Source organism: Xiphophorus couchianus, chromosome 8 (assembly GCF_001444195.1).
Source record: "Xiphophorus couchianus chromosome 8, X_couchianus-1.0, whole genome shotgun sequence".
Lineage (NCBI taxonomy): Eukaryota > Metazoa > Chordata > Actinopteri > Cyprinodontiformes > Poeciliidae > Xiphophorus > Xiphophorus couchianus.
In genome coordinates, this window is record NC_040235.1 from 18,291,589 (window position 1) to 18,314,960 (window position 23,372).

Below are 23,372 nucleotides of genomic sequence, written 5' to 3' on the forward strand. Positions count from 1 at the left end.
AATAGTGCCCTGCAAAAAGCATTTGTACTCTTAAAGCCATTAAACAACACATATTGATTTAGTTTTGTGGGATTATATGTGGTAGATAAACATTAAGTAGCACATTATTGTTAAGTGGAAAGAAAAGGATAAATGTTTTTCAGAGTTTTTCAATAAATAAAAATCTAATAAGTTTTGTCTTGCATTTATATTCAACCCTTGGAGTCAGGTTTTTTGTAGAACCATCTAGGGATTGAACCATGCCCCTATTTTCTCTGCAAAATATCTTAAGTTCATTTGGATCAAATAGAGATTATGTTCTTTGAATATACATTTTTAAGTGTTATCATATATCCTCAGTTGAATTGTGATCTGGACTTTAACTGGGCCATTCTGACGCAATAGTATTCTTTGATCTAAATCATTTCAGTATAGCTCTGGCTGTACGTCCAGGGTCATTTTTCCACCAGAAGATGTATCTCCGTCCCAGACTCAAGTCTTCAGCAGCCGCTAACAGGTTTTCTTTCAGGATTGCTGCTGATTTAGATTGAACATCTTCACAACTTTATTGTGAAGATGTTTCTTCCTTTTATGTTCCTTCGTCCTCTTGGTGATGTTTGCTCAGCATCCTCTAACAAACCTCTGAGGTCTTCACCTAACAACTGGATTTATACCAAGATAAAATTATTATCACATATGATGATTGCTTGATGAAATGTATTTAACTTAATTAATGCAGTTATTGTCTAATGAACACAGCAGCAGGTTTGCATCCTGCCTTCTTTAAACCTGAAGGCTGTGTTTGCATATTTGCGTGTGTGTGTGCGCTCGTGACAATGTTGAAACTGTCACTTCTGCCAGCACAAAGAACGTGACTGACTAGAAAAGTTAGAAATATGAAACACAGGCATGTTCTGGCATGAGTCACCATCAGACACATACACACACACACACACACACACACACCCATCAACAGATTGTCCGGATATTTGGATTCAGCAATTATTGGCAATAAACAGCCATCAGCTTGCCTGTATGTTGTGTTGGTTGATACGAGGGTCCTTCCCCGTGCAAAGCATGAATGTTAAATTTGGATGCACGCATTGTGGTTTTCATTCCACGTCGTGTGTCCTTGTTTTACCTTTTGCCTGTGATAACGAGAAACCCACACCCCGCTTCTGCAGCACGCTCAGGGCTCAGAGCGCCACACCTCAGTGATTTGGGTGGTTCACCGAAGCCATCTCTACCCACAGACACACACTAAGTCTCTCCACTCCTGATCATATCAGAGCTGCAGCCACCACTACAATGAAACCCCCCAAACGCCCCTCACAATTACTACCACAGGTCAACCACGCGTACGCAAACACATTCACATATATTTCTCCTGGCTTTCCAAATCGTGAATATCTTACATCAATCATAACCCCCTCCCCCCCCCCCCAAACAATGTATTAAATTTTGAATTAATTTTGGATTTTGAAGTAATAGAGTGGAATCTAGTTCTTTCTGTTTTGATGCGTCTAGAACAATGAAGATGTCACTTAAAGAATAAAATACCTCCAAATAACTTCATTTGGACATTGTATTTTTTGTGTTCTTTTTTCTTTTCCCAGATATGCCAACACTGATGAAATAAAACAAAAAAGCAGCGACAGCAGCTTTGCCGTGACAGCTGTGAGTTTTGAGAATGGCGTAAGTGCAAATCTATCGGTCTCCGTTGGAAGCTTTTCAGTCAGATTCTGGCGCAAAAACCTAAATTTTTCTCACCCAGCTAAATTTACATTAACAGAGCCGTTGGCCTGGATCTGCTGAAACAACTCAGGACAGGAAGAAAAAAATGTCAATGCACACAAAGGTTAAGAAAATTTATTGCTGCACTGTAGAAGTATTCTAAAAAGCTTCACTTGATGGTGTGCAAATGCATTTTTCTTCCCTTTTCTAGGTAAAGCAGGAAATAAAATTTTTATCCACAAATCAAAAATAAAAGTAGAATTTTCTCTACTGAACAGTGATTTAGTAGCACAGCATGTCTTTAAATACAAAGTGGTGTAATGATGATGTTGCAGAACGTTGTAACTTGTTGTTTCTTTTTAATGTAAACCAGTACAACCATCAGGGTGAGCATGTTCCCACATGTCCCCCATTGAATAAACCACATTCTTGAGTTCAAAAGACTCCGACAAAGAGAGGGATACAATTTGAGTCCAAATTGCCCCCCGCCCCTTTCGTACAGGACTGACAGATTTATGAAGTATTTGAAAGGCTTCATTTTAGATTTCACTTTTCTGTTGGGGTGTGTTTGTGAAGGCCTGAGCTGGCACTTCTCAATTTTTAAAAGCTGAAAATTACAGTTGTCATGCATAAATGTTTCATATTGAACCTTAGGAGTTTGACCTTATTTAATGGTGGCAATTTACAACCAGTGGATAGTTGGTGCAGAAAACCACAGTGATGTTAATCTTTAAAAATCAAAAAACTCTAATTTGCTGTAAACCAAAGTTTGTAGTGAATTACAGCAGCAGTAATGTGAAACACTGCAAAGTCAATAAAGAAATACAAGGATAACTGAAATCATTAAGCCTCTAAAATAGCAATCTATTCCATTTAAACTCATTGAACTATACTTGGTTTTAATAGCTTGTTTAACGGATATGTAAGCATGCATGATTACAATGATTCAGAGGTAGTTCTAAATATAACATGTAACATGCAAACTAACTTAAGATCTGCAAATGAATACCATAGCAACACTGTTTTAAAAGCTCACCTAAGCAACATCAGTATGTGGCTAAAACCATCTGGTTTACCACTTTCTTTAAAGTTTAGGGTAAAACTTTACTGAACATCAAATATTTACTCAAAAATAACTGCACACTCCTGTTTGTGTGTTTATGTATGGTCTTCTATTGTCATGTTAAATGTTAAACATTGTAAGGACCATTTTCCTAACATCAACTCTTTTGTGGGGACTGACTGCTCCTTATGGGGCCCAAACCCCAGGCCTCATAAGTGTGTATGCATGTGTTTATGAGGTAGCCTGTAAAGCGATGAATTAATTCGAGATACTGATTACAGAAAAAGAAGCAATATAGGTATTCTAACAGAGGAAAATGTTAGGACACCCCAACTCCAGCAAAACATCCACAAACCATAACCTGTCCACCTCTGTGCACAATTGTTATGAGGTTCTTTTTCTGGGAATGCTATTTAGTTTATAAAACTTTGCTCCGGTGTTCAAATCACAAACACCAAAGAACATTATTTCACAAAACTTTCACTAAATATCTTTAGTATGCCCTTCTTTTTTCTCCTTGAATACCATCTACCAATGTTAAAACTGTGGAGTTTTTTCTAATTGCAGTGGGATTCGCTTTCATCTTAATGATTGCAAGAGCCTGCCGTAGTTCCTGCATTTTGAGGTGAACTTGTTTGGACGCAGGCCATATATGCATGTTAGCTGTTTTGAATCTTGTTCACTTTTTTACAATCTTCTGGGTAGACATTTTGGAAATGTTCAATTTCCTTACTAACCTAAAAAGCTACTACAAGCATCTTTCTGAAGACTCCAGACTGCTTTTTAAATCTCATCTTTCGTTCTCATCTTTACAGCAAGGAGAACACCAGACTAAATGTCTCGGTTTTAAGCAGGGAAAACCTGCTTCAAAATGCCAAGTAATTATGTTTTAATCGTGTGTAAGATATATTTTATGCCTTTGTGTAATATTAACAATTTTAACAAATGTATTTCTTACCAGAAACTACATTCTTCATTACAATTTAAACAACATTTTATACAATCTTTAATGTGTTTATTCATATTACTTACATTTATCAAATGTTGACTTGTTTAAATGTGTTAGAAAAACTTGCAGTCTTCGGTAGGGTGCCCCCATGTTTTTCAGATGACTGCATGTAACTTTCACTTTACAAATGTTATTTAAACGAATTAAGTTTCTCTGTTACAGCCATTAAAAATGCCAGTGACTTGGAAAATCGAAGGATTGAGAGTAAACAATGATTTTCATACACAGATGAGCAAATTCAGCAGTGTGCAATGTTTTAATTAGGAAGCAAAACGAAAAGGTTCAAAGACGACCACAGTGTCTCAGCCTTGTGTGGGATGGAGTTTTAATAGGCATGAATTTGGAATAACCAGACACCCCTCCCTCATTTTCCCCCCTCTTTCCAGACAAGACACCAAAAGTGCAAGATTTTTTTTAATTATTTTTTTTTACAACCCATCTCTGGCCAGAAGGCACCTCATGATGTCACTGCATGCACTGTAAGGTTCAGACAAGGTCACTAAGTGGGCTGAGATTTCTGATTCAACACACGTTTGTACAAATGAGTAGAGAGGCGGATGTTTAATACAATGTAGCTTTATTACACTTGGAAACACACGTGGGAAAGCAAGACGACGCTCAACAATCAACACTGTGCTGGTTGATCGGGAGAGAATGCAGCGTAGCAGAACTTCCACATCAACAGAACCTGGGAGATCCTTTGAGACAGAGTTCATCATCAGTTTATTTCTAGTTTAACCATTTTAAAACATTGTGAATGTTGCTTTCATACTGCTTTATAAGCACAGCTTTGAGTGATTTTATTTGCCTTTGTCCACATATTGACTCAGAAGTTCCAGCATCTTCATTTCGACTCTATTTTGCAGTAGCAATATGAAATGCAATTTTTTCCTTCCTTAATTGAGAGACCAGAATAGCGCCAGTGCTCTGACGTGGGGGTGATGGTTTAAATTTAAGTAACGCAGTAAACATGACATTCGCTATGTCGCAGATGTTCAAACACAAAAGTTTGTTTAATAGGGATTTAACCAACGCATGACATCACGTTGACTGTTGTCTGTTTTAGAGAAGCGGATAAATGAGGGTACATGTCTGGTATTTCTTTATGGATTGTTTTTCATCATAAAACTGAACCATCTTCACAGATGTAGTTTTAAATAAAGTTTGTGTGTGGGGTGTGTGTGGGCATGTGGGTGTGTGGGTGTGTGTGTCCTGTATGGAATGTGATGGGTCTGGTTGTCCTGCAGTGTTAAGTCAGATTTACTCTACCAAGGGAGAGTGAAATGCATAATTGCTGCAGGCATGAATGTATCAGATTCAAACAAATAAGTGGACCACTAAAATAAAGAATAAGGACACAAAATGGGGGATAAAGTGAGAGTGAAACTTTAATTAAAAATGCATTTTAAATAATATTAACAAATTTAATGAAAATACACAAAGATATGTTTTAAATTATCCTGTCAAGGGAAAGAAACTGAAGACTTCTTGTTCCAATACGGTTTTTCTTCCTCACTGAAAAAAAAAAGAGTTTACAAATGGGTCATGAAACCACTTATTGGTATATTTAGTATTATAAGGTCTGATTTTCTCAGGTTGCATTTGATGATTTTTGCAGGGATTTTTGGATGAACATGTGACTCTGTGCCAGAGCCTACCATCAAACTATTTTGAAGGTCAAAAATATGCTTCCTCCCTCCTCCTGTCTTCCACCTGCTATCATTATCTCTCCCCAAGTCCTGACTTCTCCACCCTCCATCCCTACCTGTCACCCTTCCTCCAGCACCCGCTGCTTGTCACATCCCTCTCACCTCTCCCTCTGTTACCTGACACATCTCTCGCCTCTCCATCTCTCCAGCTCTGCCACTTTTCTCCCACCACCCGCTATAAACCCTGTCCATCCTTTCTGCATGTCTGTCCCCCTCGCCCTGTGTTGTTTTGACTCCTCTACCTTTCACGGCCCCTGCGGCTCACTCTGATCCCCTCCCTCTCTGTCCTTCTCTACTTTTCTGACACTCTGAAGTGTCTCTGGTGAACTTCCTTCTGTGTTCCATCTGCCCCTTTCCCACCTCTCCCACTCCCTTCCAGCAGACCCACCTACTCAACGGGTGCTCACCACGTATGCAGGCGGGCTCATACACACGGGCCAGAGCTGTCAACGTGCTCCTCGGACCCATCCACTCTGTACCACAGCTCAGCAGCAGAGGGAGTGTTAGGATGCTGAGGAGATCCCCCTCTGGAGCCTCTGCTTCTTGAAAGGGAGGTTGAAGGCCAAAAAAAAGGGAAGAAATTCATATATTTTTAAAAATATTTCATTAGAAAAAAATAAGCTGATGTTTGAGCGTTTTCGTCTTAATTCTAAAATAAATTAATGAATAGGATTCTGTAAAAGAAATCACGTTTATATGTGCAACATTTTACATGCTGTAATGTTTGGAGTAGTTTTTGGATTTTGTGGTTATTTTAAATGCAACACATCTGGCACATATTTTCTTCCGCATAGCATTGTTGCCCAAATATAAAAGTTCAGTTTAAATGACAACCTGATCAAGTTATATCACTTATTTAATTTAGGACATATTTTTCTATGTGTTGCTCAATTTGTTTGAATAATATTTGTTTTTATTTTAAATTTGTGCATTTGGGCTTTGTTCTATCATGGCTACTGATACATTGCGGTTTTTTTCTATTGTTCTATTGTACTGTAACAAACGCATTTATACTATACTATGTATATAGTATAAATTTTAATGTGGGTTAAATGGTTCACCTTAGCAATGCTCAGAAAGAAAAACATTAGAATTAATTTTGCAATAATATAATATAATATAATATAATATAATATAAATGTTTTACTTACCATTTTCATTGGCCAAAACAAGGGGGGAAAAGACAAAAAAAATTATCTGTAATAATCTGTAATAATATTTATTAGATTCCTTAAATTTCTTTTACTACAGCTTGATATTAAAGCATTTAATTAGAATTATCAGCCATAAATTAAAGCTCCAGCCTTGTGAAAAATAACAACTGACAAACATGCAAATTTATCTTCAAAACCATCATGTATTTTATATATAATTAAAAATTTGATACTTAAAAATGTATTATTATTATTATTATTATTATTATTATTATTATTATTATTATTGGTTGAGACTAGGCACCAAAGTTCTGGTTATTTTAGTGTTTTACAAATCCCTGCAAGCTTTTTCAGCCACCCACTAATTTTTTTATTTTTTTGTACATTTTTATAAATAAATGTACAAAAATTAGTTTCAGTGCCATAATTTTCTACCACCTTCCCTATTGCTTGGTTCTCACAGACCTATATTTTACTGCAGGTTTCTAACAGCCTGATTCAGAAAGTAACATTCTGAGGAACTGTGTACTGCTCCCACCTGCTGGTTAGAAAGCTATCATGTTTTGTTTTTTTTATTACTCAACAAATTGAATCCCAGCCAATCTCAGTGAGAGTTAATGTGTGTGTCGGTGCGTGTGTGTGTGTGTGTCGGTGTGGGGGTGGGCGTGTGTGTGTATGTGTATTTTACACAAAGCAATGTTCAATCACTTCCTCCCACTCAGTTTCTCTCTCCCTCTCTGTGCTACTGGTTCTGTTTCTCCCACACCTATCTTCTGCAGCCATTCAGCCCGAGAATAAAAGAGCTGGACAGCAGAGAGCTGTGGTGCCAGGGCTGCTACCCTGATGAACTCCACATGCTGACAAGCGCAAATAATCAGTCGCCCTTTATGAAGCCAGTGTGTACAGTAATAACAGTTTGTTGGCTGGTGTTGTTTATGTCACACCGTTGCTCTCGGAAGCCACAGGAAAGGAGAGTCTGTGACCATAAGAGATGTTGGGCCTGTCCTGTCTAATTCCATGTTTATGGCTTTGCCTTTTATAACACACGCAGACTGAGGCGCCCAGACCACAAACGCATGGAAATATCATCATGGGCCCTCTCCGCTGCTAATTGGAGCCCTGGTACCTTCCCTCCCAGGGAGGATTCAGCAGTGCGACCTGCGCCCCGGCGCCAGCTGCAGCCTCTGTCTCTCTCTCTCGCTAAACAGATGTTTCCATCAAACCAACTTCAAAGTTTTTACAGGCAGCATTTATGTTGTGGGGATAATTGACAAAACAAACTTACATGCACTAATGTGTTGACACTGGTGCAACGACATGATTGCATCAGTTACTATAGTAAATATACACTCTTTACTTTTATTTGCTGTATGTCTAACAGAGCCTTCAAAATCTGATTCTCCCTCATAAGGACGCACACAAAAGTCTTTGAATAAACTGTTGTTATGGAAACTTCATCTCTGCAAGATGCAACTATTAACTACAGTTTTCTGTAGAGTAATTTATACTTTAATTTACCATCATTACCATTGCTCAAGGGAAAGATATACTTCCTTCTTCATCCAGCCTTCTCTTTAATTATTGAGGCTTTTTAATTATTGCTATGACTATATTGCTATTATCTTGTTGCCATTTCTAGACTTACGAAGATCAACACACATCCCCCTTGCTTCAATTACATAATCGCTTGTCTTACCTAATTGGTTTTAAAGGATATTGGGATAAACATCGGACTTTCCTACTTGAGGTTCCAACTTAAGGGAACAATTTTAAGAGTACATGTTTACTACTTGAAAGGTGAAAGTTGTACACTCTGAGTATTTAATGAAATTGCACCTGCCAACCAAATATGCGTTGCCAATAGATAAGAAATGTTTTGTTTTTGTCTCTGTCAATGTTATGATAAGGATACTTGAAAAAGTTTGAGAACTATTTTCCTTGTTCAATTTAAAAATATAATTTGTTTTTAAGGGGATTTCAAACCAAAGGTATCAGTCATAGTATTGTGTCATGTATTCTCATAAATGTATACATACTGTATCTTTCATCAAAATAATTCAGTGTTGCTGTTAGTTTAAAAACCTTTGTATTAGATCATTTTGGCAATTTTAGTAACTATGTCAGTACTGGTTTGCAATAAAAAAATAAAAAGACAGTTCTACGGATTTTGCTTACCATCTCTTATATCTACGGACATTTTTAGTACAGTGACACGTTTAATGTCGCGGTTCCCATAGCAACAATACATTTCTAATCTAACTTTTCAAAAGCCTTACACCCATATTAAATAGACTTTGATCTACAAATCTATGTAGCAGGTTTGTAATGACTTAACATTGTGGTTTGAATTTTTTCTGACATCATCTTCTCCGTAAAAAGGAGTGAGTGCGTGCTATTGCTCTTAGCTGAAATAAACTACTTATTAGAAAAGAAAAACTGCAGAGCGGTGTAGTTAGAAAGGCTATTTTAAAGACCTCTGCCCGTGTAAAAGCACAACAACAAGGGAGGAGAACAGAGCGCAAAATAGCTTGTGGTGAGGTGGGTGATGTGATCAAGGCAACAAAGTAATTATGGCATGCATAAGGATAGGATGCACAGGAGTTGGAGAGTTGAGTTATAGAAGAACTAAAGAGATACACAAGCTGGTGAAAAGAAAGGGGTGAGGAAGGAAAATTTCAGGTTGTTACATATTTGAATGGAATTTGGAAGAACATGTTTTTCACATGGATGTTTATCCAGTTTCCGATTTCTACATCTAATTTTTACTGTGGCCCAAAGCAGATCTATTTTCTGTTGTTTTTGTCACTGCATTAGTCTAACATACTTGTGTTAGACATGTCTACGTTCATCAGTTTTCAGACAGTACTTTTGGACTCTACCTGCCCACTATATTAACACTTCCAATTATGTAGTTTACTAATCTTAATATATTATTCATTCATACTCTACGTGGTGCATTACCTGGACAAGAAAGTTAGTCCTTTGGCTGCACTTCACTGGTGCTCCACATAGGGGCAGGATTTTACAGCAATGGGTGTTGAGCTGATTTGAAAGCGAGTCAGATTGAAAGAGATGCTTTAAGGTGTGATTTTTTTTCCCATATACAAAACATTATTTTCATTGTCCTTTTTCCAGTTAAATGTAGCCTGCTATTTTGTATAAAAGAAAATGGTAAGGTCAAGATTTGTTTCCCTCTCCATCTTGTTAAGATTGGTTTCACAAATTGCATTTGGAGGCAGATGAGGGATAACATTTGAATGATTCTCAGAAGAAGGTTCAAGGCTCATTTCACCAGAAATGCATTGTAACTGTATAAATATGCATACATATAAGTTTACTTCTGTTAAAAATATTGTTAAATGAGGTAATGTTATACTATGATAGGATAGTGGTGTTATACATCATATAATATAATATAATATAATATAATATAATATAATATAATATAATATAATATAATATAATATAACACTAAAACTGATAAAGATGTATATTATTGTTATTTTTGTATCAAATTACACATTATATCCCCACCACCATATTATATTATATTATATTATATTATATTATATTATATTTATAGTAAGTTGATTTTTTTTGTTTTTGTGATTCATATCTTTTTTTTCAGTGGTTGTTAATGTAAAGAGGACCGTAGATGTATCATTAATACTGTTAACAATGTTTCGTAATCAAGTTATTTATTATAATTATTATGGTGCATTCACAGCAAACGTGTTTTGAGCGTCACGCGCTTCAGGTTTACATTAAAAGTCTAGGTGGAGGCGGGTTGAGGGTCGTTGCGGCGCGTTTCAAGCGTCCAGTGCGGTGCGATTTGAACACTTTGGAGCGTTTTGAATGTTTGACACGCTCCATAGATTTTGAATGTAAACCAGCTCCAAACGCGTTTGGTGTGAACGCACCAAAAGTGCACAGGCGTCGAACTTGAAGCGTCAGACGCGTTTTGGACGCGCGTGTGATGCGAACGCACCATTATGGTTCACACCAGACGCGTTTTGAGCGTCAGGCGCGTCTGGTTTACATTCCAAGTCTACGTGGAGGCGCATAGAATGTAAACCAGACACGCGAAATGCTAGGTGTAGAGCAAAATGTCAAGCGTCTGCATTCAAAGTGCACAAATAATAATAATAATAATAATAATAATAATAATAATAATAATAATAATAATAATAGATATTGTTATTATTGTCATTTGAGTAAACGTGGCAACAGATTTCTATTTGTTTTTCCCTTGGCTGTTAAACGTGAAGTTAAAAACACGGTTAGAGTGGACTGTTGAACAAAACTCTGTTTCCCAGCGTGCTTTGCTGTTGGGTGCACGTGTCAACGTTGCCAGCGGACCCGGACCGAACGTCACATTCCTGCATTCCCTTTTCCTTTAGTCTGAGACGGCGGAGTTGCCACAGGACAACTAATCTTCATCCTCCCTCCTTTTCCTTTGGACAAACACACTCATGACACGGCGGTTTTGATCTCACAGTGTGATCCGGGGTTCTACGGCGGTCAGAATCTCACTTTGGGTAAGGATTTATCACCAGCCGAAGGCGTACTTTCAGTTGGGCTTTGGGGACCGTTGAAACCAGACAACAATTTTGCAATGGGAGCCGCATAGTCTGTGTTGTGTCTTGTGTTATGCGTTTACAGCCACTGACGCACCTGTTGAGGTGTTCGTGTTTACAGGGAGCAGTTTGAATCCAGTGTCCTGGCGGTTGCAGCTCGTTGTTATTGTTGGGCTTTAATCGCTAGTGTTAGCCAGCTGGTTAGCCGCAAAGCTTGCGTCACCATTGTTACCGGTGAAACGCGGACAGACACACCGGGGCGTGGAGGCGGCTTCAGATGCGGCTCTGTTACTTTGCCATGGCCTTTGTGTTGCAGGGCTTTTGATGCCTAATGTCCTTGCGGCATGCCCCACTCAGCTTGCGTGCATTACAGCTATGCATGGCACATGGGTGTGGTTACGTGCTGAAAACATGTAAACGTGGAATCGATGTAAACATGGATTCATGTTGAAGTGTTACATTCCCGCAGTGTTACGAAAGCTTCACAACAGGAATGAGAGAAGGGCTCTTTTTTTTTTTTTTTTTAGATGCCAGGCTGCCCTGAAAATCAGCTGAACTGGCTCCACATAAGCTCGCTGTCTCAGCTGTTGACCCTCACAACAAAGAGAGAGCCACAGCTCAACTGCAACTGTTCAAAGAGCACAAGTGGATCAATAAGAGTGGTCACATAAATTTGCGAAAACAAATAAAGAGAAGAACCCTGATTAGTTAGTTAAGTTGCTCAAAAATGTTCCATTTAATGCCATAGGATGCTCTCTGGCATTTAACTAAGATTTGCACATGAGAAAATTGTGCTACAGTAAATATTCTGTCATTATATAATAACTAGCTTGTGAACACAGGTTCTGACTGTAACTTGTAAGCTGATTTTCCTCTTTATCTTTCTCCTAACATTCCTGGCATTCCTGTTTTTCAGGGATTGATTGCATCAGAGTCACTTTAGTGGGTTTTGGGAATGTTGGTCTTCTGTCACAAGATAGAGAGCTTTCTATTATAAATAAGACAGCATGTTCCCATGTAGAATATTCATGTGTAGATAAGTATATTTTTAAGGTATTAAAAACCTCACTAGAGACATTTCTCTTCCAATAAATATTTCTGACTTGCTCTTAAACCTATTGTGCCTATCTATTAATAAACCTTCTTCATCTTTTCCCATCTGATAATTTTGTCAAAAGGTACTTGGAGTAATCAACTGGTGGCCGAAATGAACGATTTTCAGCTGGCTTTGTGCTGCCTGAACACTATAAAATCCTCTGTTTTTTTTAACGCATCACTTGTCACGCTGACAAATGACAAAACTTTGAAATTTGCCTCTGTTATTGAGTGAAGATTCAGTATCAACTGTTATAATCAGTGAGTTGTTTTAAAATGAAACCAGAGGAAACAATTGGAAGAAGCTGTTGAAAGGAAACTGTTTTCTATGGCATCTTGAAACTTGTCTCCAGTTAATTGAGAAATAAGAAAGAACAAGACTTTTTTCAGTTCAAGACTGAATGTATATCACAAGTTTATCTGTTTTATTCTCTTTCAGCTTTTAGTTATCAGAGAACATGAAAATGTTAGCAGCCTTGTGGAACATTAGCTTAGATAAATGTGTACTTTCTTTAGGGAGTACACAAAGGGGCTGGTGTTTTTATTTGTAGTCATGCTAACAGCGCTAATCAACAGAATAATACGCTAAAGAAAGTTTAGAAAACATGAACTTTGGGTTCTCTTTGCCTGTATTACAGCAGCTGCTCTCTGAACACAGTGCCACAACACTGCCTCTGCTACTTGCATAAATAGCTGACAACTGGTCAAGACTCAAAGGCCAAAAAATAAATAAATGAAAGAGCTGAAAGCTCTTAATGATGAGTTAGGTACAATCAATATTAACAGATCTAAACTTTACAAAAGGCTAAGTTCAATAAATACCACTAAATTAAAATAGACGTTAAATCAAAGTCATCCATTCTTTACCCTGAATTTGTTGAAAAGAGACCTTTTATTGATACCAAATTATCATTTTTTTTTTATAACTTGCTATGAATGTCTCATTCTGATAATTGTAGAATCTGTGGACAGTTGATGCAGCAAGTTGATGGTCAATGAATTTCATGCAATCAGAGCCCTAATTTAACACTTTAGCCTTACTCACTAATTGTTTTTAGTTGATAACCAGTTTAATCAGATTTTGCTCATACATGAACCTTTGTGTAACTTTGCCATGTATAAACAAACCTTAGTGCCACATACACTACTACCATTCTCACTGCAGCCATGAAACATATCTGTCTCCATATACTGCTCAAAAAAATAAAGGGAACACTTAAACAGGTGTTTAACACTTAAAGTGTTCCCTTTATTTTTATGAGCAGTATATATTGTCCAGTCAACATTTGCATCTATCCTCTGCAGAAATGTTGCATATGGAAAGGACTTCTAAACTGCTCAGCATTGCTGATGTGTAAACTCATCCTGAACTGTTCACCATGAGTCAGTGCACCGTCATCACCCCTCTGATCTGCAGTCTTTGCACATGTGTGAATGCTGTTGATGCTGCTGCTGGTACACTGCTCCAAGGAGCAGCGAATTGGCTGCATACTGGCCAGAGAAGCACCTCCGATCGTATGGAGGCCATGTTTGTAGGGATGTGGAGGGCGAGTGAACTAAGCTGTGTGCTGTGGTGAGAGTGGGAGTAATCTGTAGAAAGCTCAAGCATCCTGAGTCACACTGTGTTGCAGTGATCCATTCTCATTTCACTGGGAGCTGCTGCTCATTAGGTTGCTGCTGTTGCACAGATGAGTGAGAGAAATGAGGAGTCATTACATGACTGATTATTCAGGAAAACATAAAGCAGCTCATAGAGGTGAGAAATGAAGTGGTTGTTTAAAGAGAAGAGAGCGTGTTTGCGCTATATCAAAATTAAAAGATGTATTTACTTGTTTATTGATGCACTTTCTGTGGCTAAGTATTTGCTAGCATGCAAAGAGACGTGTGTTTTGCCATCATCTTGATTGCCTCATAGGAGGCTAACCTTTTATTGCCTCTCTTTCCCCTTTTGTTCCTGTTGAGCTTTCATATGTCACCTTTATAGACGTTGGAAAACCAGTATGGACACTCCCCTCACTTTTATATTCCACAACTCTTTACGTAGATATGGACAAAATGGCATTGTGGGGCTGAGGTCTGAACGGTTCCACAGTTCTGCACATGCCCAATCCTCTGCTGGTCGGTCACAACAGGGACATGGGGAGACAATGGAGTTATTGTCTTAATGATACACACAAGCTAACACATCCCCCTGACCCCCCATGTGGCATTTGCAGACTATTTGCTACTGGTTTGTTCTCTTGTGTTTCCTCACAATATCTAATTACAAAGAACAAGGTTCAGTTCTGTACTACTAAAAGTGTGTAAGCCAGATATTATATGCAGAGTTTTGCGACCTGGTTCTCTGACGTGAGAGTATTAATTTCCCTTGTTACAGATGTATTTTCTAAATGCTTATAGCTACCGTATGTAACTTTTATAAACAATATTTTTTTTTTACATATTTGTAAGAACTGCCATGATGTTGTGACATTATAACATGAGACAGATAATCAGCGAGAAATCAAGCTCCTCTGCCTCCTCCCTGTGGTCCGACAACCATCTGCAGAAATGCACCACGCCTGAAATAACCAATTAGAGCCAGGAGGAGGGTCTTAGCACAATCAATCATGCTCATGTACACACAGCTCAATGTGCTGTTGATGGAGAAACAACTTTCTGTTACAGGAAAACTATACATTCGCCATCATTGGTGTCCATGCTGGCTAGCCTGAGCATGCAAGTCAGACTCCGGTGTGGGGAACCAGCTGTAGCATAGCAGAAAGAAAGGCTGAGGGTAGGAAGGGGTGTTTATTATGTTGTTTATCATTTATTGTGATAAATCCCTTATCATAATAAGATTTCAATTTATCATTGTCACAGCAAATTCCACTTAATAATGTTTTTAAAAAAACAAAACTGTCCTTATTGTTAAGATTACCATTTTTTAATTTTTTTGCCACTGTTTATTCAATGAGAGTATCAATCAATAAATTTGAAAATATTTGCAGTTTATTGAAACAAATAACATTTCTTTATGTGACTGGTATCCTAAATAAGTGTGTTACAAATAGGGCTGAAACAGCTAATCTGATTAATCGTGATGAAACAATTATTGAAGCAATTATCAACTAATTCAGCAATCGTTAACTGGAGAATACAGACTCAAATATCACTTATTCACTTTTATTTTTTAAATGTATTTAAAGTGGCCTTAAAAAGTGTTCATTGATACGGCAACCTTAGATTTGAGGCCCTATGGGCCACTCTATGAAAACCATGTGCCGTTTTCCTAGACGAATTAGACCAGATTAGATGAATTATCAGCTCTGCCAGCATAGCCTGAGAACATTGACTCGGACTCCCACTGAGGAGACCGGATCTCGTGTTCTTTTCTATTTGGATTGAAAGGATTATAGTTCTTACTGTTTGGTTTTTAGTAACCGTATCAAACGCTGCAGCTTGTTGGATCAGGCTTCTAAAGCCCTATCATACACGATGTTGCTGTGTATTGTATTGAGAAAACACAATTTTAGTGGAGTTAATGGTTTGTTGGCCCAATGTGTCCTGACTGACCACATGTCAATCTTTTGTCGTAAATGCAAGTCATAATGAAAATGAACTAAAACGCACACATGATGGCAGCAATTCTAATTAATGTTGTGACAGAAAATATTATTGATATTTTCTGGTGTATGTCGGGATCAATCAAAGCAAAGACTGTGAGACAAACTTAATAAGTGTCCGACCTCAAACATACACTGTGCAGATGGATAATTATCTGTTTTCTGTGTTTGCAAGTAAAGTTTGTGAACGTATTAGAATCGTTTGGAAAGCTAAAGATTTTTGTGATTTCTATTGAATAAAAAGGCTGCATTCCATGTGATGGTTTCCACAACAAGTAAAATTGTTTCGGAAAGATTTTAAAATTGCATGATTTAGGCAACTTTCCTGTTAAAGGCGCTGATATTTTCCAAACAAGAATGCAGATCCTCTAATGGATAGACAATGCTTAGCTTTGCAGCACTTGATGAATAAATGTGGTGCAACAACACTATTTCCTTGATTTTCTTCATTTTGTCTTTCCATACCCTTACATGTAAACAAGAATATTACACCTTTGGGAACCCACTTTACTCTCAGATTCAGAACATTTTTACTTCAATTGTTGCAGTTGCTACATGTGAGTGAACTGAAACCCTCCCATCCCCAACATCATCTCTTTCTTAGACCACATTTTGCACTTATTATATATAATGTTTAGAGTTACATTTTTTATATGTACAGACAGTTTTTACAAAGAATTGTCCTTGTTTTTCTTTTTATACACAATCATGTGTTCATTAGAGAAAAAGTAATACGATAGTAAATGTACTTTTTACTTATTGCATTTATGTTTTCTGTTCTGTGCGTGCTTCTGGGATATACATGGCGTTGGTTGAAGCAGGCAGTGTGCTGTCTGGTGCCATGCTGTGGCTGTCTGACTTGTTCTGTCTCAATGGCTCTGAGCCTCAGGCGCAGCGTTCGATTGAACCACAGATGGCTCTGCATTCTGCAGGCCTGATCTGCCTCTCTGGTCTATACTGTCCTGCCAGGCTGTAAAGTAGTTTTCATTATTCACTAAATGTTGTATCAGTTATTAGGGCTTTGGCTGCTGTGTGGTCTGTGTATAGTATTTCAAAGATACTATAAAATCTATATACCGTAATATAGTTCAAACTGCCACTTGATGTTATTTGGTTTTTGAATATGCCATATAGTGCCAGATAATGCCACCACTGGAGTTGGGCTAAAAGTGTGATTGATGGAGGATGGCAGGCTGCTCTTTGTTAGGACAGCTGGTTGAGTTGAGGGAATGAGGGTGGACGGGTGGAGACAGGAAGAAAGGGGGAGCGGGCTACTGTGTCACTGTTATGACCTATGTAGTCGTCAACAAGCAAAGTAAACACTATCAGCCCTCATAAGAACATGTGATTATTTACTCTGTTCCCTCTTCCATTTCTTTACTTTAGTAGGAGCAAACCTGCAGCTAGCTGCACCTTTTAACTGTTTAGCCTTTTAACTGAAATATTTTGAGCTCAAATATCTAAAAGTATCTCTTTCAGCTAATCAAAGCCAGCTTTGAGGTTGTAAATATTTTACAATTCTATTTTCATTTGCAGGACTTCGTGATACTTGAATAGAAAAAGTATCCCCAGCCCCCTTTGGATTCTGGACGGTAGAACAAAACCAGTAGTTTAAATGTAGCTCTTGTCATGCCTACAAACCAGTTGCAATGGCAATGGAATAAATTTTCACTAACTTAATTTCTTCGGAGACCAATATTGATGAGTCACCTTAACTAAGTGAAATGGGAAAGTGTGTGTTTGGTAAATCAGAAATATCTTGTGGTCCTATTTGTGCTACTGAATCTGAAGGGTCAATTCCTGCGCTTGGCAGGAGATTGAAGGCGCTCGCAGCCTTTAGTCCTGTTTTAATGTTTACTTGTGTCATGTATGCTTAATGAAGACGTTTCTATGTTTGGGTCAGACAAATCCTCGGTTTAATCGTCCTGCATCCTGCTGGGATGTTGGGACCTTGGCTTTCTCATGAGCAAAGAGCAAGCTGCTGTTTCTTTAAAGCAGAAAAAAGGTTTTGCCTTCATTAGAAATACTCATATTCTAACAATAGTAGCAACCTAAGCTGGTCCCAGACATCTCAGAACCACAATTAGGAGCTTTAAATACTTTGAGATATTACAAGATTACTGCAGGTTTTGAATTATGCATGAGAAAACCTTGCAGGGTTTAGCCAACAGCCTCGCTTCACACCAGGAGTCTAGTTTTCTGATATTGCAGAGCCACTGTTTACCTGAGGTAAGATAGTTTAAACTTAGTTTACTTCTTTACCATAGTTAGATAGATGTACCATTACACCATAATTTCAACATCTAGTGAAACGTATATCCACACAGAAATATAAAGATTGATAACACCAATCAGTAAAAAGGATCAATAACTATTGGCAGCTCTTTAATACAGGCAATAACTTTATACTCATTGTGTCAAGGAGAAAGGTAGGACATCTTCATTAGGATGCAGCCATGGCCAGTTTGCATCTAGCAGTGTTACATTTAACTGATATGATCTTCCCACAGTGCAGAAATCTTGGGCTTAACAACATCACTGTTGAGTGATTGATTTAATTCAGCAAATGTATAAATATCCACCATGATTATGTGGCCTATTTTCAGAATGTGTTTTTTTATTCTACATCTTTAAAATAAAAAAGATGTACATCTTTAAACAAAGCTGTACAAAAAAGTAATAACAGTTTAAGTAGATTTCATTTTCTTTATAAGAAATATAAAATATGAAGATGTGAGCAATCTACATATTTATTTCTAGCTTTACTGCAATAATATGCTAGTAGTAGTTTAACTTTGTAGCAGAGGCACAATCCTACTGTGTATTACATGTAAATCATTCTATAAAACAGCTTTTTAATTTAAATTTAAACCAAACACAAAGGATTTTGTAGTTAATGATTTTAACTGTTGTAGAATATTATATTAGCAATTACTAGCTAGCATAACTAAACAGCAGTCTTGCCGGTGTATTTCCTACAGCATTTAGATCCTTTCTTTAACTTTCACGTCTCTAAAAGCCTGCAAATACTGTATTAAGAAACACAGAGTGCTCTTGGTCAAAAGTTCAGAAATGCGTTCTGTTTAGCCTTCCTGTTATCTCCTGAGATTTGTACTCTCTGACAGCCCAAATAAACTGCATGTCTCAACACCTCAAACAACTTCTTACATTTCTTTGCTTCCTCTTACTTCATTTCTAAACAGTTCAGATACTGAAAAATACATACTTTTAGTCTTCTTCCCACAGATAAAAAACACAACTCATGTAAAGTGATGTTCTGAGGATTATGCCTGAGTGCATGTTCGTCAGTATTTAATTAATAGGTAGTAGATAGTTTCTAATCTGCAATCTTGAGTATGAGTACACCTGAGGAAGAATAATATAAATTTGAAAGTAAAATTAAATGTTTCAATTTTTTCAGTGTGAGACAAACTATTGTATTTGAGTCTAAAGACTGTAAAGTAACAGTAAGAAGAGAATACTGAAAGAAAACACAATATTTTACTGATGACTGTAAAAAAATCTTTAATGGTAAAAAGTGTTCTACATTTCCATCTTCCTGAAGTGTCTAAATATTTTACTGGCTGAGAGACGATCAGAGACAAGATGACTGAAGCTTGACAGCTGTCAAAACATCTATGTCATTATTTAAAACTGGGATAGCCTGATGCCATAAAACATGACTTATCTGAAGATGTTTGCATTGTTTCTTTGTATTCACTTTGATTTTACAGAAATTACAGGTGATCCAAACCCTTTTTTTATTCTTAAATGAATTCGTTTTCTTTATCAGTCCTTTCTTTTTATGATGACTTGCTACATATTTAAAAGGAACTGGTTTCAAACCAAGTCCCCTGTCAAATACGGGCAGCAGCTTGGTACAGCAGCAGTTCAAGAGCAGAGCACACACACTGTGCTCCGTCATATCAACATGTTGATATAATATACAAGATCATAAACGCCTCATAAATATGAACATCAAAAACTGAAGAAATCATTAACCTCAGTTCTTCTTCAGGTTACTACACTTAAGAGAAACTCTTTTTCTTTCAAGTAAAATACTTTTTATTGTTGATGCAAAGAAGCAGGATAATCAATGTATAAATGGATTATACTCTACTATCAACATGGGAGGATTACAGTTCTGACTGAAGGTCAGATTACATACATGTTGAGATTATTTGCAATTGCAATATGTGTGGGAAGACTCTGACCCCTGTGAGCAGAAGTTTTGTTACTCACTCTTCTGTTTAGTCAGTGGCTCAACTTCTTGTCTGATCCATTAAGTGTTTGCATTACTACTTTACTCTATCAATGATAGGCAAATTTCAGTGTTTGTTGATATGTAAACGTCTTAGTGTTGCTTTCAGCAGGCTTTTTGTGGCTCATACTGTTGACTTGTTGGCAGGAAGTTCACGGGACTCCCCTGTAAGTCGCCAGCCTCAGCACGTAGTATTCTGCGTGCTCCAACCATAAATCCTCTTTACACGGCTGGTGATCAAACCTTGATGTAAAGGAGCTTAGCAGCAATGGACAGTCAGGCAGGAAGCTGCTTCCCTGTTGGTCAGGGGTCAGGTGAACACACACAACTCTGACAGTGGAGAAAGAGACAGAGGGACACCAACATAGAAGTAGCAACACAGTCGCATAAAATGGATGCAGAGTTGCACCAGAAATTAACTGGGGGAAGGAATTTGCAGAGAAAATTTTTCTTTTTGGACACCTGAGTAAAATATTGCAACTACCCAGCAGGGTGGTATTGCAGTTGGACACATAAACAATACAAATATAGATGCTTGCTAACAGTTTGAACTATAACTCGTCTTTGAATGTTGTGAAAGTAGGAGGATCAAAGGTAAGAGAGAGAGAGAGGGATTTTCAGTTTTGCTGTATTTTTGGACATTTTTTTGGACAGCTTAGACTTCTAACTGTATAAATATATTTGATTGTTTATTAATATTTATTTTATCTAACTGTGAAGTTAAGAAAAAACTGTCTAATTTATCCACTCTACCAGGACTTTGGTCAGCCATTGATTTGGATTGTTAATATCTGAAGTAAACATGAAATCTATAACAAAAGCATCTTCTGTTACTGAATTTCTAACTAACTTCCATCCATCTTTATCCTTATCTTTGTTATGTACAGGTCACCTTTCTCCCCCCTTCTTCCTTCTCCCTTCCTCCCTCCTGCCATCTCTGCGGCGGTTGCCATGGAGAACTCTTCGGTGGCGTCTGCATCGTCTGAGGCAGGAAGCACCCGCTCGCAGGAAATAGAGGAGCTGGAGCGTTTCATCGACAGCTACGTCCTGGAGTACCAGGTGCAGGGCATTCTGGGAGACAAGCCAGATGGAGACGTGGACTTGGACAATGATGGCAAAGAGCCGCAGGTTGGATGATGATTTCTGAAATGTTTGTTTGTTACACATGATACATAACCAGCTTGTTTCTCTCAGTTGTACATATCCCAACTTAATAGAAGCTTTCTAAAGTCTTTAAACCAGCTGGTCATGTTGTTGTGGCAGTGAATGTGCCATCAGTTGAAAATGTAGTTAAATGGAAAATCCAAAGGCAATAGTGACATGTAGAATGTGAAGAATAACACCGATTGACTGCGTGTGTAAGGGGAATTATAGTTGTTCAGACAGTGCAATATATTTAGTAGAAGTTTTTGCTATATGTAGTCTTATGTTTTAAATTGGTAAGAAAACTAAATTAGAAACAAAAGTAAAACAGTGTAACTATATCACCTTTTCTTTTTCTCCAACAGTGGACAGATGACTGCATCAACCAGAGAGATGGTAGTTGGGCGTCATCTCAAGGGAGAGGCTCCTCTAAACGTGTAAGTTTTACCTCCATGTACCAGCATTCTGCTCATTTCTCACTCTTGTTTTTTAAACTAAACGTACTAATCAAACTTTTCAGTTTCTCTTTACTTATGTCTTTGTCCTGTCAAGGGTCTCAGTTGAAAAAGTATTAAACTCAACTCACGTTTAAGGCTGCAGTATGTAACTTTTACAAAAATATGTTTCTTACATATTTGTTAAACGTGTCACCATGTCGTGACAGTATAGTATGAGACAGATGATCTGTGATAAGAGCAAGTTCTTTTACCAACTCCCAGTGCTGCTTTTGCCTTCTAAAACAAACTGCTCCCTGTCAAAAACAAGCAATCGGAGCTGGAGGTTGGTCTTAGCCCAGTCAGCATGTGCTGATACATGTACTAATAATAGTAATACTACTAATAACTTACCATGCCATGCCAGCTAGCATTAGCATTCGTGACAATGGATTAACTACACTACAGCTGCTTCCTCTCAGCTGTAGCATAGCAGGAGGATGTGAGCAGAGTGTGCACAAGGGGGATTGACAGCCCTAAGACCCTCCTCCTGGCTCTGATTGGTTGTTTCTGACGGAGCAGTGAATTTGTTCAGATGACGGCAAGAACACAGGGGGAGGCAGAGGAGCTAGATTTTTTTTCCTACATTATCTGTGTTATACTGTCACAACAGTAACTTTTATAGAAAGTTCTATAAAATGTAACTTTATAGAATGTTGCATTTTATAACATTCTATAAAATGTAAGAAGCTTGCATTCTTCAATGCAAGCTTTATATTTGCATTGACAGTTTTTATTATACTGTCAATATTTCTGCCTTAAGAAACAAATACCTAGGTGTTTAATATAAGTTTGAAATAACTACAAAAACTGCAGAAATGGATGCTCCGGTCATTTATTTTACATATTATATAGATATCAGTTATTGACTAAAAACAATTTAACCTCTGAATTGTGTATACATGTATAAAGAGGTTTTGTTTACTACAATATCTTGATTAGTAGTTGCTCGTGCAAAAATATCCACATTATTTTTGATAAGGCTGCACTTATGAGCGTCTGAATGTTTTCAAGTCTTTTTACAACAATTCTGTCTGCTTGTTGCAAAAGCAGACAGATGCAGATACCAGTGTCTGCATGTAGACACTGGTAGCACAAGCTTTGAGTAATTTACAGCTCATCAGTCTGTGTGGAAGGAGCAGTCAGTGTATGTCCTGAATGACTATCATGGGATATGATTGTGGTACAGCAAGTGACTAAATTTTCTGTGAAATATTAGTGAAGCTTTACAGTGTTTTTCTTTTTTTTTTTTTACAAAATAATAAGAGTCGTTCGGGCTTTGAGGCCATGTAATGGGATGGTGTGTATTTTGAGTACAACAAATTCAGACTCTGCGTATCAGTAATTTATTTGGCCAGGTCTATGGACTCCATCTGCCTCAGGACTAATTCTGATGTTTATATTTTTTGTGAGTCACATGTTAAAGCTCAGAGAGTGTTGTGGGCATTATGTTATGGTAAAGAAACAGAGTCAGAAAAATGTTGGTTAGTTATTTATATCTTTGCACTTTTCAATGATGGCATCACAGCTTCCTGTTCTCCTGATATCA

The 23,372-nt window shown here is 37.6% G+C and overlaps 1 protein-coding gene across 4 annotated transcripts in view; it reads left to right on the top strand.

Annotated features, from left to right (window-relative positions):
• The first annotated feature begins 10,984 nt into the window (after positions 1-10,984).
• ctif (CBP80/20-dependent translation initiation factor) overlaps positions 10,985-23,372 on the top strand; it is a 48,758-nt gene continuing 36,370 nt past the window's right edge. For 2 of the 4 annotated variants that reach the window (XM_028025708.1, XM_028025709.1), the window contains exons 1-3: positions 10,986-11,186; positions 21,074-21,314; positions 21,695-21,766. In XM_028025708.1, the coding sequence (XP_027881509.1) occupies positions 21,138-21,314; positions 21,695-21,766 (249 nt within the window). In that variant the 5' untranslated portion in view covers positions 10,986-11,186; positions 21,074-21,137. Of the gene's footprint in view, positions 11,187-14,987; positions 15,097-21,073; positions 21,315-21,694; positions 21,767-23,372 lie in introns of all 4 variants that reach the window. The other 2 variants (XM_028025707.1, XM_028025706.1) reach the window with 2 other exon arrangements.